The sequence below is a fragment of the Vulpes lagopus genome, chromosome 24, assembly GCF_018345385.1.
Source record: "Vulpes lagopus strain Blue_001 chromosome 24, ASM1834538v1, whole genome shotgun sequence".
NCBI classification, from domain to species: Eukaryota; Metazoa; Chordata; class Mammalia; order Carnivora; family Canidae; genus Vulpes; species Vulpes lagopus.
In genome coordinates, this window is record NC_054847.1 from 58,089,606 (window position 1) to 58,103,944 (window position 14,339).

At 59.2% G+C, this 14,339-nt stretch overlaps 1 protein-coding gene across 6 annotated transcripts in view; it reads left to right on the forward strand.

The window, feature by feature from the left end:
• NFATC1 (nuclear factor of activated T cells 1) overlaps positions 1 to 14,339 on the forward strand; it is a 96,939-nt gene that overhangs the window by 10,322 nt on the left and 72,278 nt on the right. For all 6 annotated transcript variants that reach the window (XM_041739644.1, XM_041739649.1, XM_041739647.1 and 3 more), the window contains exon 2: positions 3,496 to 4,588. In XM_041739644.1, coding sequence (XP_041595578.1) covers positions 3,496 to 4,588 — 1,093 coding nt within the window. The remainder of the gene's footprint in view (positions 1 to 3,495; positions 4,589 to 14,339) is intronic.

Genomic DNA, 14,339 nt, shown 5'->3' on the forward strand with positions numbered 1-14,339 from the left:
TCAGACCTGCCTCGGTCTGCCAGTCCCCCAGGCCCCCCCCCCCCACCAGCCTCAGCGCCCTGAGCAGTCAGCCTCAGGTCGGGGCACCCGGAGCGCGGCGGGTCGGGGGGCGGGGGGTTTGAAGGGGAGAGGCCCCCAGACCTACCTCTTTGACTCTGCGAGGATTTGTTTCCCAAATCTTGAGATTACCTTCCTGCCAACAATTGTAACTGGACCCATGGGGTCAGCTCGCGCTCTCCCTCTCTCATGCTCTTGCTATCTCTGTCTCTCTCCTGATTTTCAGTTCTTCAACCAGCTCCCACTCCCAACGCAGGACTCAAACTCCCAACCCCGAGATCAAGAGCTGCAGGCTCTTTCTGACAGAGCAAGCCAGGTGCCCCATCTCTTAAAACAAGTTGTAGACACCTGTGATACCAACTGGGCTGGGACACAGCGGTGGCCCAGGGACGTCCTGGACTCCTCGCGGGCAGGGCCTGTGACACACTCTAACCCTTGCAATGGTGCCTGACATTCCGGTCAACCTTGACTGCGAGCTTTCATGCCACAGGTGATTTCTGTCTGAGAGGGAAGCTTGCTGCTGACGAGAGGCTAGGTCATGTGCGTCTCTCTGTGTGCTCCGCCCCGGAGCATGTTCCCCACCAGCGTGGGCCAGGCCCAGGGCCCTCCTGCATCTGGGAGTGTTTGGCCCGGTTGTCCCTGTCGTGAGGACGTCGCCACCTCCCAGTAGGGCCTGGGGGGCAGTTAGGCCTGAGCCCACAGGTCGGCCACTCGCTTCCTCGCTTCCTCATGGCTGCTTGGAGACACGCTCAGAGAAAGGACCACCCCTGGTGTCTGTGGCACAGGGCTCTTGGGGCACTGGCATGTCCACCCCCAGAGCCTAGGCAGAGCTGAGATGCGGGAGGTGGCACCCTGCTCCTTTCTTGGGGGCCCTGGAAAGTGCCCACCTGGATCAACGAGGGGCCAGCAGGGGGGTGATGGGTGCATGGGGTGCGGACATGGAACCGGGGGGAGGGGGCAGCAACAACCCGGGGTCATGGATGCATAGGCGGAGCTGGAGACGGCCAGAGGGTGTGTGCAGCCTGTGCAGGTGCTTGGGCAGCGCGTGTCCTGGGTGCCACAGCACAGGGGGAGGCGGGGTCCACCACCGCCGGTGAACCAGAAGCTGGGGTGGAGGGGGGCCCCCACTCTTTACACTGTGTGATTCTGTGACACAGTACATTTATGGGTTGAAGTCTAAGTGTGAAGATTGTGCCCACCTAAGCATGCAAAACCCTATCAGTCATTTGACGGTGATGGTCGTTGTGCGCAGATGGGTACAGTGCACGCTCACCGACTCGCTCCCTGCGCTGGTTGAACAGGTCTACCTCCGCAGGTGTGTCATGGCCCCGTCCCGACATGTGTGCTTGTACATGTGTGTCTCATGCATGTGGGGGCACATGGAGACATGTGTCATGTACATGTGCAGAAGTATGAATAATACAGGCAAAGTACCGTGCGTGTGGCTAAAGCGAGCCATCTGTTGAGGCAACTCTCAGATGGGTCACGGGGGATGGTGATGAGCACTCACCCCCCTGTAGCTCCTGACAGATCCTCTGTGCCCCTCAGCCCTCTCCACCCTGCAAATCTCTTGGGGCACTCGCGTCCCCCCCGCAGGCCTGGCCCCCACTGCCCCCTGGGTCCCCGTGGACCACTTCTGCTGGGGCACCTGTGCAGCAGCCTGGCAGGTCCAGGTGTGGGAGATGTGCCTTGGGAAGGGGGGCCCTGGGACCCGCAGCCCCCGCACTGCTTCTTCTGAGGATCCCTGACCTCCTCTGGGAACTTCCTTTTCTGGGTTTTTCACTCCTTGTTTGATTTTCACAAAGATTATAGCTTTAAACTTTTGGTTGCAGTTGTGTGTTGAGGGTGTTGGTGAGCATATAAGGGTGCAAAGGGGTCGTGGTAAGCGCCGGCGAGCATGGGAGGGGGTCCCAGGGGCAGGTTCTCCTGGGCCCAGCACCACCTCCTGTACCAGGGAAACGGAAACAGGGGTGGGGGGCGGTGAGGGAGGGTGCTGGGCCTTCCCAGCTCCTCACTGCACTCCATGGGAGCAGGTGGGCGGTGCTGATGGGACACAGGCCATGGGCCCCTGGGTGCATGAGCTGCAGGCTCATGCAGGCACAGCCATCCTGACGCAGCCCTTCCTGGGCAGGGCTCCCCAGGCCGTCTGGTACTGGAGCCAAGCATCTGGAAGGCTGATGCCCTCGGGGAGGGGGGGGCTGTGCGCTCTTTGCAGCACCTGGGGGGCCTGGAGGAGCAGAGGCCATCCGGGGAGCACTCAGGTCTGGGGGCCCCCAAGCAGTAAAAACAGGGACTTGGTGATTCCAAGGACAGAGAGAGCCTGCACGTCCAGGGAGTGGTCGAATGGCTCTTGGAAATAACGGCGGGCAGAGACCCCCTGTGTTTGGGGTGCTCAGCCCCTTTCGGTCCCCAAACATAGTGGAGTGTGAACCCATACTTGGGGACCCTCATTGCCCGGCAGTGCTGGCGCAGGCAGGTTCCTGCCCAGAAGGGCAGCAGTGTCATGGGACTGGGGCCTCCCGCAGCGCACTAAACCAGGCCCGGTGTATGGTTTCCAGGCATGCACTTCCATTATTTAGAGACCTCGGAAGACTCCTCCCAGTGCACGGCACTGACGTACCAAGGTGTTATTAGGTGTCTTTTCAAATAGGAAATCTAGAAATGTGGCTTTTCTGGTAAAAAATTCTAATTATGGCAGTAATGATTTTTTTTAAAACATACCTTATAGAGGTTATAATTAGCATGTAACGATTCTTAAATCTTGCTGTGCAGTGATGTTCTAGGCTTTTTTTTTTTTTGAAACTAGGATCACTAGGCCATGAACTAGCATCAGAATTTACATGAGAGTGACCCCAAAACCTGTGCTTCTATCTGGTCCTTGAGGTGTTTTCTTTGTAGCAAGTGGTTAAGGCACCTTGTCAGTGATTAGGTTATTAAACCTCTTTAAATGTCCAGGTTCCTGTAGCTGGAACTCACCCATCCCTCTACCCATCCACCCCTCCACCCACCCACTCACCCGTCTATCCACCCACGGGCCCATCCATCCGTCTCCACCTGTTTGTCAGGCACAGGCTTAGGCTCTGAAGACAGCCATGAAGGCAAGTACACTAAGGCAGGCAAAGTTAGTTTCTCCTGGTCAGAGATGGTGGATGTCAGTGGTGCTACATGTTGAAGAAGAGATAACCCAGGGAGGATGACACCGGGTGCGGCTGGGGACTGAGATCTGGGCAGGCAGTCTTTGAGTAGAGGGAGGGCGGTGGGAGCCCGTGGCGGCGGCGTGGGGGCGATGGGAGCCCGAGCACCAGCAGCAGGGGAGGGAGGGTGGGCCAGGACAAGCTGGGACCCGCTGGCCTGTCGGTGCCGCTGGGCTCACGGAGCAGTGCGTGTCCTTTTTGGTGACTGGCGCCTCACGCCATCTTCCCTTCTGCCCGTTTGCAGAGCACTACAGTTATGCACCGTCGAGCATCAGCTCTGTTCTGCCTCCTGGCCCGGCTCACCCATCACTGCCAGCTCCGTGCCACGACCTGCAGACCTCGGGCCCGGGCATGCCAGCTCCCGCGGCCAGCCAGCCCCCGGGCTATGGTGGGGCTGTGGACACCGGGCCCTCCAGCTACTTCCTGTCCTCCGGCCACGTCCGGCCCAATGGGGCCCCTGCCCTGGAGAGTCCTCGCATCGAGATCACCTCGTACCTGGGCATGCACCACAGTAACAGCCAGTTTTTCCACGACGTGGAGGTGGAAGACGTCCTTCCCAGCTCCAAGCGGCCCCCCTCCACAGCCACCCTGAACCTGCCCAACCTGGAGGCCTACCGGGACCCCTCGTGCCTCAGCCCGGCCAGCAGCCTGTCCTCACGCAGCTGCAACTCAGAGGCCTCATCCTATGAGTCTAACTTCTCCTACCCCTACGCGTCCCCGCAGACGTCCCCATGGCAGTCGCCCTGTGTGTCCCCCAAGACCACAGACCCTGAGGAGGCTTTCCCCCGGGGCCTGGGGGCCTGCGGCCTGCTCAGCTCCCCCAGACACTCGCCCTCCACCTCGCCCCGCACCAGCGTCACGGAGGAGAGCTGGTTGGGGGCCCGCACATCCCGGCCCTCGTCCCCCTGCAACAAGAGGAAGTATGGCCTCAACGGCCGGCAGCTGTCCTGCTCCCCACACCACTCACCCACGCCGTCCCCGCACAGCTCACCACGGGTCAGCATCACTGATGACACCTGGCTGGGCAACAGCACGCAGTACACCAGCTCAGCCATCGTGGCTGCCATCAACGCCCTCACCACCGACAACAGCCTGGAGCTGGACGGCGTCCCTGTGAAGGCACGCAAGACCGCCCCAGACCACTGCCCCTCCGTGGCCCTCAAAGTGGAGCCGGCTGGTGAGGACCTGGGGAGCACGCCGCCCACGGCCGAGTTCCTGCCCGAAGAGTTCACATCTTTCCAACATATCCGCAAGGGTGCCTTCTGTGACCAGTACCTGTCGGTGCCGCAGCACCCATACCAGTGGGCCAGGCCCAGGTCCCCAACGTCATTTGCCAGGTGAGCAGGGACGGAGCTTGCAGGGGGCGGCAGGGGGTGGAGGTCCCTACCAGGCTGCCAGGGGGGCTGCGTCGTTCTGGGGCCCCTGCCACCTGGGCGTGCTCAGGGCATCGCATCCCCTGGCTTTCGGGGCATCCTTCCCTCTGCCATCGTGTTGTGGTGTCCCCTCCTCGTGTGTGTGTGTCCAAACCTGCTGTCTCTGAGGACACCCTGAAGACCTGGTGTTCACCAGTAATGCCCTTGCAGGTCCTGTGTCCTAACTAGGCCATGTTCTCAGTGCTGGGGGAGGACTCCAGTTGCGTGGATGAGGGGGGAACCCGTTGGCCCCTAATGAGGGCTCACATGCACATGCACGCAGGCTTCTGTTTGTTTTGTTTGTTTTTTAACAAAACCAAATGCCCCTCCTCCTGTGTTTGCCTCCACTGCTCAACTGCTTCCTTTGTCCTGCCTAATTGCTGCCACCAGCACACATGCAGATGGGGCCTCTGCTCAGCAATTCCCTGGAGCGCAAACCCGGTCCCCTTGGGCAGCCCTGCCCGCGATCGCAGCACAACACGGCCACCCGGTCCCTGGGGATGGCACGCGCTCCCCGCTGGCTGACGATGGAGGGCTCATGCAGGCCCCAAGCGCCAGGCTTGGGTTGTTGTTTCTTTCCGGCGGAGTGTGGCTGCTGCCCCTCCACCGGGTGCACTTATCCAGCCTACTGTTTTTATTTTTAACTAAACAGCTTTCCCAACAGGTGGGCCTCTAATGACCCCTGGCACAGGCTTTCTGCTCCAGGATTTTTATCAGGCATGAAAATGTGCCTCCCGTGGCAGGGTGCAACCATGGCGTGTCGGCTGTGCCCCCCTCCCCCGGGACGCACACGCAGCTGCACACATGCTTCTGCATGCTGTCGAGTGTCGCGGACTCGGCATTTGATTTCCTGGCCCTTTTTGTTGGTGGTGCCAATGGAAGCAGCTCCAGGAAATCAGCCCCACCGGTTCCCGCTCAGGCACTCCCTACACTGTGTGCTGGGCTCCGCTCTGAGCTATGCATGCGATGCGGGGGCAGCAGCGGGGGGTGGGGGGTGGGGGTGGGGGTGGGGGTAGTTGAGTTGTAGTTTTGGGCAAAGCCAACTAAACCTTGTGAGAGGTGGTGGCAAAAAAAAAACCACGTGAGTCTGACCAGTGGGCCGGCGAAGCCCCCTTTCTGGCAGAACAACATGTGTACTCAGAGCCACTTAAGAAAAAACAATCAGCACTGATTTTTCTTGACCTGTGTTAAGATGTGTCCACATCCCTGTCCCAACATCGACTTTCCATACTCAGCTCCGGAAGCTACTGTGCTCAGAGTTATCATCAAAACAAGTGTGTCTCACCATTTGGCTCTAATTCATAAACAGGGGAACTTAAAAACCCATTTGGAAGCATTTAAAAAATTCAAAGATTTGTTTATGCCCTTATACTGTCTTTATGATTTTTTAAAAGATTTCATTTATTTATTAGAGCGAGAGAATGAGCAGGCAAACGGAAGGAGGGGCAGAGGGAGAGGGAGAAGCAGACTCCCCGCTGGGCAGGGAGCTCGTCTTGAGACTCGATCCCAGGACCCTGAAGTCATGACCTGAGCTGAAGGCTTCACTGACGGAGCCACCCAGGCACCCCCTCTCTTAATAATTTTCAAGTAAATGTAAGAATATTCCTAAAGTAACTAACTACCTGACGCACACAGGCTGGCGCAGTGCCAGTTATGACTGCCTGCGTTTTCATGGCCCATGAGGGCCGTGGTCACCCATACCAGAACCCCCTGGACTCCGGGGTCAAGACACAGGTCGTAAGGTGACCGTGGCCTGGGGAAAGTGTGACCGTGCCAGTCGCCCTGGGTGTTGGTCCACACTTGGGCTGCGTCATGATGCCACAGGCCGGGCCGTTGACACCAGTTTCCCGCGGGCAGAGGTCATGGCGCTGGTGGGTTGGCTCCTTCCAAGGCCTGTCCCCGGGGCTTAGGGATGGCTGCTGTGTTTCTTCTCTGCTGCATCCGTGTCCAGAAGTCCCCTGCTGACAAGGACACTGCCACTGGGCCAGGGCCCACCTGGTGACCTCGCTCTAACTCGACCCGGCATCCACATACAGTCACATTCAGAGGTCCCAGGTTTGAGACTCCAACCCTTGAATTTTGGCGACTCAGTTCAGCCCAAACCCCCAGCTTTGCATCTGCCAAGACGGCAGGATGCTTTCACAGCAGCCCCAGTACCACCTCCTCTGAGAGGCTCGCAGGGCGCCTATGGGAACTCGGGTTCCCCTGGTGGTCCCAGGCCCTGGGTGTGGACCACAGGCGCCTGACTCCGCTCAGGGCTTTGGCAGCCATTGCCTGGTCCTGGGGTCTCCCCGCGAGCTCCTGGGGGTCCGACATTCCTGTGCGCTCAGTGAACAAACAAAACCCGAGGGCCCCCCGCTGCCTCGGGGGTTGGACGCTGACCTTTCCCCCTGTTTCGGTTCCGCACAAAATGTGTTTCCTGGTCCCTCGTGCCAGCGCCGTGCGGTCCCATGTGCTGGTGCCCAGGACAGCAGGGGCCCCGTGGGAGGGGCGGCCCCACCAGGCTTCCTGCCCGTCCCGCCAGCGCCTGGGGCATCAGCAGGGTCTCCAGGTGCAGCCCCAGGGCCGGGTTTTTAACACCCTCTAAATCTGGGTGGAGACTTTGTCACAAACCTGCTGTTCCTGTCGCTGGATGCACTTTGACATCCGTCCTGCCGGGAAAAGGAGATTTTTAATGACAGTGTGCAGCGCTAGCCTTTCCCAGAACTTGGGGTGCTGTGGGGTCTTTTCCCTTTGGGGTCTTTTTGTCCACATGGCCTCACGGTGACCCCTCTGTGCAGGGCATCCTATGGCCTGCAGCAATCAGAGAGGAAAGGTCACCCTTGCTGCAGCTAAAGACATAATGACAGCATTTGATAGGGCTTCATAGTTCTATAGTTTAAATTTGTTTTAGAATTAACAGGATGATACCTCTGTTCCTAAAGTGTGGGAAATGCACAGAAATCGCAGTGACGTACTGGAGTCACTACCCCGCCAAACCAGAGTCATAAGCTCTCTAGTTTAAGCGTTTTCAGAAAGGAGTTTTCTATGGTGATGATGATACCAGTGGTAACAACCAGCTTCCCAGGTCAGTCTTCACCCCACTGCTGAGGCAGCTGTTGTGTGTGTGGGGGAGGCTGTGAGGCTGGGGGTGGGCACATGTGCACTGCTTGCCACAGGAGGACATGGTGAGAAAGCCTGAGCTCTGAATCCCTGCACAGGGACAGACGTCTCCTGCCCATGTGGCTCCTTCTGGCTCAGAGCTCATGGCTGAGCCTTGGGGGCCCCGAGTGTGTCCTGACCTGATGGCTGTGGCTCAGTGAGTGGGCGTGGGAGGCGAGGAGGCCAGGAGGCTTCTTCTCAACCTCCCTGGTGCTTTTCCCAGGATGTGTGTGCAGGATGTGGCCCCAGGTCTCCCTTTGACGTGAGGTTGTGAACATCCATTATTAACTGAGGAAGGAGCAAGGGACAGGTCCTTGAGTGTTCCTGGGGACGGGAATAGCTTGAGTCCTGACATTAAGTCAAACCACTGAGATGGGAAACGTGGCTCCTTTCACAGACTGATCCAAGTGTGGGAATTACCATGGAGTCGGACCCGCACTGCCTCGGCCTGCTCATGCCCACCCTGTGTGCACAGGTGCCTGGCTGTGTCAGGAGCCCTGGCTGGGGGGACACGCCCGCAGATGTGGGGGGTTGTGACCACAGACCCACCAGGGTGGGTGTCTACTCGGAGGCTTTCCTCTGAGGATAGCACATGGAAGGGGTGACACACAGCATTGGGCTGCTTAGCCTCAGGATGGGCAGTGCCCGGTGGGCCATCTCCCGTGGGCTGTGGGGCGGGTGTGTTTCTGGGTGAAGCCGCGGCCCCGAGAAAACAAGGCAGGTAGAGACGTCCACATCTACACTGAAAGAGTAAGAAGCTCTGAGGCCCGTAGGGCCGTGGCTGAGAGCAGCCTAATCCCTGGAGGTCTCTGGGCTCTGGGACCCAGTGGGCCAGGGCCCGCCTGCTGGCCTGCCCTTCGTCCCAGGGCCCCGAGCTCCTCCTCTTCCAGGTGGGGGTGTGCATTCTGGTCAAGAGGGCGGTGGGTGTGGGGCTGTGGTGGGGGCCACAGAGGACGTAGGGTGCAGTCGCTGCCTCTCATGTCACTGGTAGAAAAGGGACAAGGGCCACAGCAGGAGCATGGAGGCCCTGGGACCCCTTGGGGCTGGGGAGGCAGCCATGGGCACGGGGTTTCCTGTGGCCGCAGCACAGGGGCTCTGCCCCAGCTGCAGGTGTCAGGGTGCCTGCAGCCTGGGGAGCAGGACCCTCACTTGGATGCATCCCATGGATGATTTTGAGTCACATCCTGAACCACTGAGTTTGCTTTAAACTTCCCGTTAGAAAAAGAACGGTTCCGACAAGTGAATATGCGGGCTTTGGTGCAGTCCCTGTGGGAACCACGTGGATCAGGTGACCTTGGCGGTATCTGGGCCGTCCCAGCGCCTGCGTGGAGGCTCGGCTTCACACCTCCTTTCTGCTCCGTACGGCTGCGTGGACTTGGAGTCTGGGCTCCTGCATGTCCGTGACCTGTCTGTGGCAGTGCTGTCTGCATGCAGGCCTGGGTGCTCCACAAGCTCACTGTGGGGGATGGGAGGCAGCGCTCGGGGCTCCGGAGGGCAGTTCTGGATGTGCAGGCTCCTGCCCCATGGGGGACAGCCGGTGGAGCAGTGCAGGGTCCCCCCGGGACGTCCCCCTCCGGCCACGCAGCCCCGCCTCGGCCCTGATCCCTGGTGCCCCACCCCCTGCCGCGTCTGCATATTCCAGGCCCTGGCGGAGGCCCGAGGTAACAACACGGTGGGGCACAGAGTGTCTTGGGTGAGGCTGGAGCCCGCCTGGGGTGAGCCTGGGTTTCTGGACAAAGAAGCTCCTGCTCCCTGTCTCACTGAGCCGCCCGCCCAATTGAACTGTAGGGAACGTCTGGGGTTCGTGCATCTAGCTGTAGGGAGGAGGGGTCTGCACTGTTCTGGAGGGCATAGGGCAGGCAGGGGGTGCCCCACCAAAGCTGCCCCTAGGGCTCCCAGGGATGAGGCACTGCACGGGGTCCATTCCCCAGTCCTGTCCCTGCAGCTCCTCCCCGACGGGCGACCTGTGGCAAGATGGGAGGGGACCCCTAGGAACGGCAGGCCCTGGCAGGGAGGATGTGCCCCGGGAACACCTGCTGGATCGCTGTTCAGGGCTCTGCCCTGGGTGGACCTGCCTGCGGCCTCCTGACACAACTCAGGGAAGTCCTCGCCAGGAAGGCTGACCTGTGGCCCAGAGCTGGGGGCTGGAGCCAGATGGGCCTGTGCAGGCTCCTGTGTGGTCCAGGCCCATCCCTGCCCACAGCTCGGTGCCCATGCCCCCCGCCCCCACCCCGGCCTGATAACCGCACCCATGACCTCTTGGAAAATAAACAAACAGCGGGCAGTGGGGAGGCCTTTGGCCGCAACCCTGAGAACCCACGGCATTAGGATTGAGGTCACACCCTTTCCTTCAGGTGGGATTGTCGTTGGTTTGGGCAAGTCTGGGTCCTGCCAGGTTCAGAGTTTATGGCTTCAGCTGCTTTAGGAAAATAGGACTTGTAAAAGCCTTTACAGCTTCCTTCTACGTGATAAGTCCACGTGGGCCTGGAAACCTCGGAAGCAAAGGGATTTTACCCAAACCCTTGACTCAGGAGACCTGCCTCCCCTCTGGGCTTTGGCCCCGGCCAGAAACCCTCACACTGGGGGTGATGGAGATCCCCACTCTGGCTTGTGTGGAAAATGAGCTTTCCAATGCGTGGGCACAGTGCCTTGGGAATCCCAGGACGGTCCTCGGCTGCAGGGCACAAGCTCTTCAGTTCAGAACAGCCACAGGGCTCGTGAGGAGCAAGAGAACGCTGAACTGTGGGAGGTTTACTGTGTCTTCAATTCTGCTCCAGACGTTCAAGCTGCAGGTTAATGGGAAAAGCGAGCCGCATGCCCAGATGAGCAGGGCAACCAGGTCCGCGCTCTGCAGGGTGCCCACGAGGCTGGCGCTGGTGGCACACCTCCTCCTCCTCCCGTGGAGTACCATAGGGCACAGTCCCCGGGTGGCTGTTGTGCAGCACAGCCCAGATGGCACATCACCCCATGGCATAGCTCGGGGCGCCCCTCAGAGCTATGGCTCCTTCCTAGACTGTAAAGTACCATTGGCCATCAGGGTCCTCCCGGACTGGGTCTCCCCCAATGTCCCCAAGGCATGCCGTGTCCTGTTCGCCTGTCCTGGGTATCCCCTGTTCTGTTTTGTTTTATTTTCTGAAATTAGTGCTGAATCTGGACATTTGCCAGAATTCTGGCTTCGTGTTTTGGCAAAATGGCACGTGCTGTCCCTCAGGAGGCAGACGTTGGCAGCCCTCTACTGTCAGCGGTTGTCGTGGAGATGCCTTAGCAAGATGGAAGGTCTGGCCTGTGCACTGCCTTGGTCCCTCCCAGGGTGCTAGTGCTAGCCACAACCACCACTGCCCCATGGGACCCAGATGTCGGCTGAGCGCTTCTTCGGGGTCATCAGAGTCGTGTTGGCTTTGGGCTCCAGGGCGGACAGTTGCCCATGTCTCAGCACTTTTCCCAGTGGCTGGGCCCCCGGTCCCCTCACCCAGAGACATTGGAGGGAATCGCAGGCACCACGTGGTGACTCCATCCACAAGGCAGTCAGGGCAGCGTCTGCCACTGAGCACCTGTTAGTGGGTCGGCATGTCAGATGTGAGGCGGGAAGGGTGTTTGTATGGCTCGGCGCAGGTGTGTGACAGGGCCCAACCTGGCTAGCGCCGGTCCTGGGTGGCTTGGCCGGGCATGAACCAGCAGTCAGTGAGACCCTACGGCCATAGAGCAGCTCTTCATGCTGGCTGCATCTGCTAGGTCGGCCGTGGTAGGTGGGGAGGGCCTCACGGGGCCATGGGACAGCAGGCCACCGACGTGTAGGCGTCAGGAGATGCTGTGAGCTAAGCATTTAAAAAAAAAAAAAAAAAAAAACCCTTCACGCCTTCCTCCGAGGAGGAAACAAAGGTTCAGTAAGAGTTGAAAGTTCTCATGGGAAATGGGCAGTGGCAGCAGCTCCGCAAGCAGTGGTGATTCAGACTGGGAGTGTGGGGCCCCTTCTTACCCCCAGGAGGCCTCACCCACACACAGAAGAGGCCCCGGGGAGACTGCGACCCGCTTCCCGTGCTGTCACACCAGCTGCCCTGCGCACAGGGCAGGGCCAGTGGGGTCCCGGGCGCACAGCACAGGGGAACCGGGCTTCTGTGCCACCTGTAGGTGCCGGCTCCCCAGGCAGAAGGGGAGGCAGGAAGGCTGGGACAGGGTTCCTGCCCCCAGAGGGGGAGAGGTGCCCTTGTACTGAGGTGCAAACAGCAGGCGCTCGGCAGTGATTTAGGACCGGCACCACTGCCGGGCCGGTGGGCCCTCGTGTCGCAGTAGCTTACTGGCCTCTGGCGGCAACGGTAGTAGTGATGGGTGCAGGCCATGAAATTTGTTTCCCGAGCACAAGGACAAGCATTTTTAAGATTTATTTATTTGTTTTATTATTTTCTTGAGGGCGGAAGGGGCTGAAGGAGAGCATCTCAAGGACACTTGCCCCGAGCCAGCTCCATCTTACCACCTGAGATTTCCCGAGCCTTCCAGGCGCCACAGGAACAGGCATTTGTAAAACTTTGTGTTTCATAAGAATTCCAGATTCATGGAAGGTTGCAGAGGTCGCCCACAGCTACCATCCCTGACCTGTTAGCCAGTTGGCCCCTGGGCCCTTGCGGGCTCCCAGGGGAGCTTGGCGTCTGTGTGAAGCAGCCCATTTACCATCCACACTGCTGAGCAAGGTGGCACCATCCCCATCATCATATTATAGTCAGGAGAACCCTGTAGGAATTCAGGAGAACCACAGTAATTTGCTGGGAGCTCCTCAGGCTCTTCCCCAGAATAGAAGCCTCCAGAAGACGAGCCCGGAGGGTTCCCGAGGGGCCCCAGGCTGCGTGGCTGCGGACCTCCCAGAGTCCCCTCTGTGGGACTTCCTCCCGTGCTGTGTTTTGAGAATTCGCAGCCCATATGCGGTCCACGAGAGCATGTCCCGCCGCACCTGGTGAATCCCACCTGCTGTAGAGGACGGTACTAAGGACAGTGACTGCCAACTGGACCGGCCTCGTAGGCTGTGCAGGAGCAGGCGGGCTGGGGGCTGGGCCAGGGCCCACAGGGTCCACACTGTCTTTGGTGAGACTCTGTAAGAAATCGAGTGGATTTGGGGCACTCTGGAGGTTTTCACAGGAGGCGTAGAAGTAGCATTAATACATTGCATTTGGTGTGTTTGAAGGTGTGGCATCAGTGAAGAAAGTGTTGGCAAATGTCAGCACATGTCAGGCCCGCGCCTGTGAGGTCCTTACAGCCGCCCTTGAGCATCTCCCGCTGGTGTCTGGGGATGGGTCAGGGGGGTCCAGGGTGCACCATCATTGATGGAGGCTGTGACTCTGGGCAAAGGAAGTGACCAGGGAGGTGGCCCATACCTCATAGGGGGACTGTTGCGTCTCTGCTGTGGACAGCGGCAGCAAATCAGAACAATCCCAAAATCCAGCGGGCAGCACTCATCGCGGGTGAGGAAACAGGACACGGCAATCAAGCCATCATTAGCAACATGCCATGACACTGAAAACATGTGATTTTTTTTCTTTTTTTTTTTACAAAGCCAGGGTATCCAGTCACATATTTCGTTTTTTTTTTTTTTTTTTCATATTTCGTTTTGTTAAAAGATGTCCCCTTACCTCTGAGAACACTCACAGATGCATGCAGGGCTTGCAGTGACATCTCGGGAACTGCCCTGACTGCCCTGTGGCACATCCCTCATCAGAAGTCTCATTTGGCTGCTTAGTGGTTGCTTAGAGGCAACACAGGCATTTCCCGCTCCCTCCAGCCCATCCTGGGCAAACAGATTTTCCGCGCACGCGGCTCCATCTCCCTCCAGTTGCTCACAATGCTGCATCATTTTCTCTAGAGATCCCTGAGCTTTGTCTACATGGGGAGAAACACGCCGGCCGGACCCAGGGACTCGGGGTTTAGCTTGCTGAAACCGAGTTGGAATGCGCACAGCAGGCGGCAGCGCCGAGGGTGGGGCTCAGGTGCTGCAGGGACATAATGGCCCGACCTGTATCTTGGTGGAGAGCAGGACCCAGACACGTCTTGTAGGGTCAGCAGGACCCGGTGCCCAGGGGCAAATGGGCTCCATTTGCGGATTACCCTGTTCGTTGTCTGTACAGCAGGGCCCCAGCACATGCTGCACATCGGCCGCCCCTCCCCAGCGCCATGGTGATGAACCAGCTCATGCGACTGACGTCCTGTGGTGCCATTGCCTTCCGTGTTCCCACGGCCTTGTCCAGGAGCCTGGCAGCGAGCAGCGCTCACTTGTCTTGCGGGGTCTGGGGACTGAGGGGCTGGGCCGGGGTCGTGGCGAGCGCACTGTGGACAGGGGCCCCACCATACCCCCACTGCGTTCCACAGCGCGCCTGTGAGTGGGGCCAGGGGTCAGGACCGGGCCTTCCAGCTCTCAGGTCAGGCTCTTACCTGGCGATTTGGAAGGATTTTCCAGTGGTCCTGGAACCTGTGTCCTGAGGGAGGTTGAGGAAGGAAAGTCCGCGAAGGTTGTGCATGCAAGAGGTGTCGAGCTCGTTCCAGAACCTCGTCC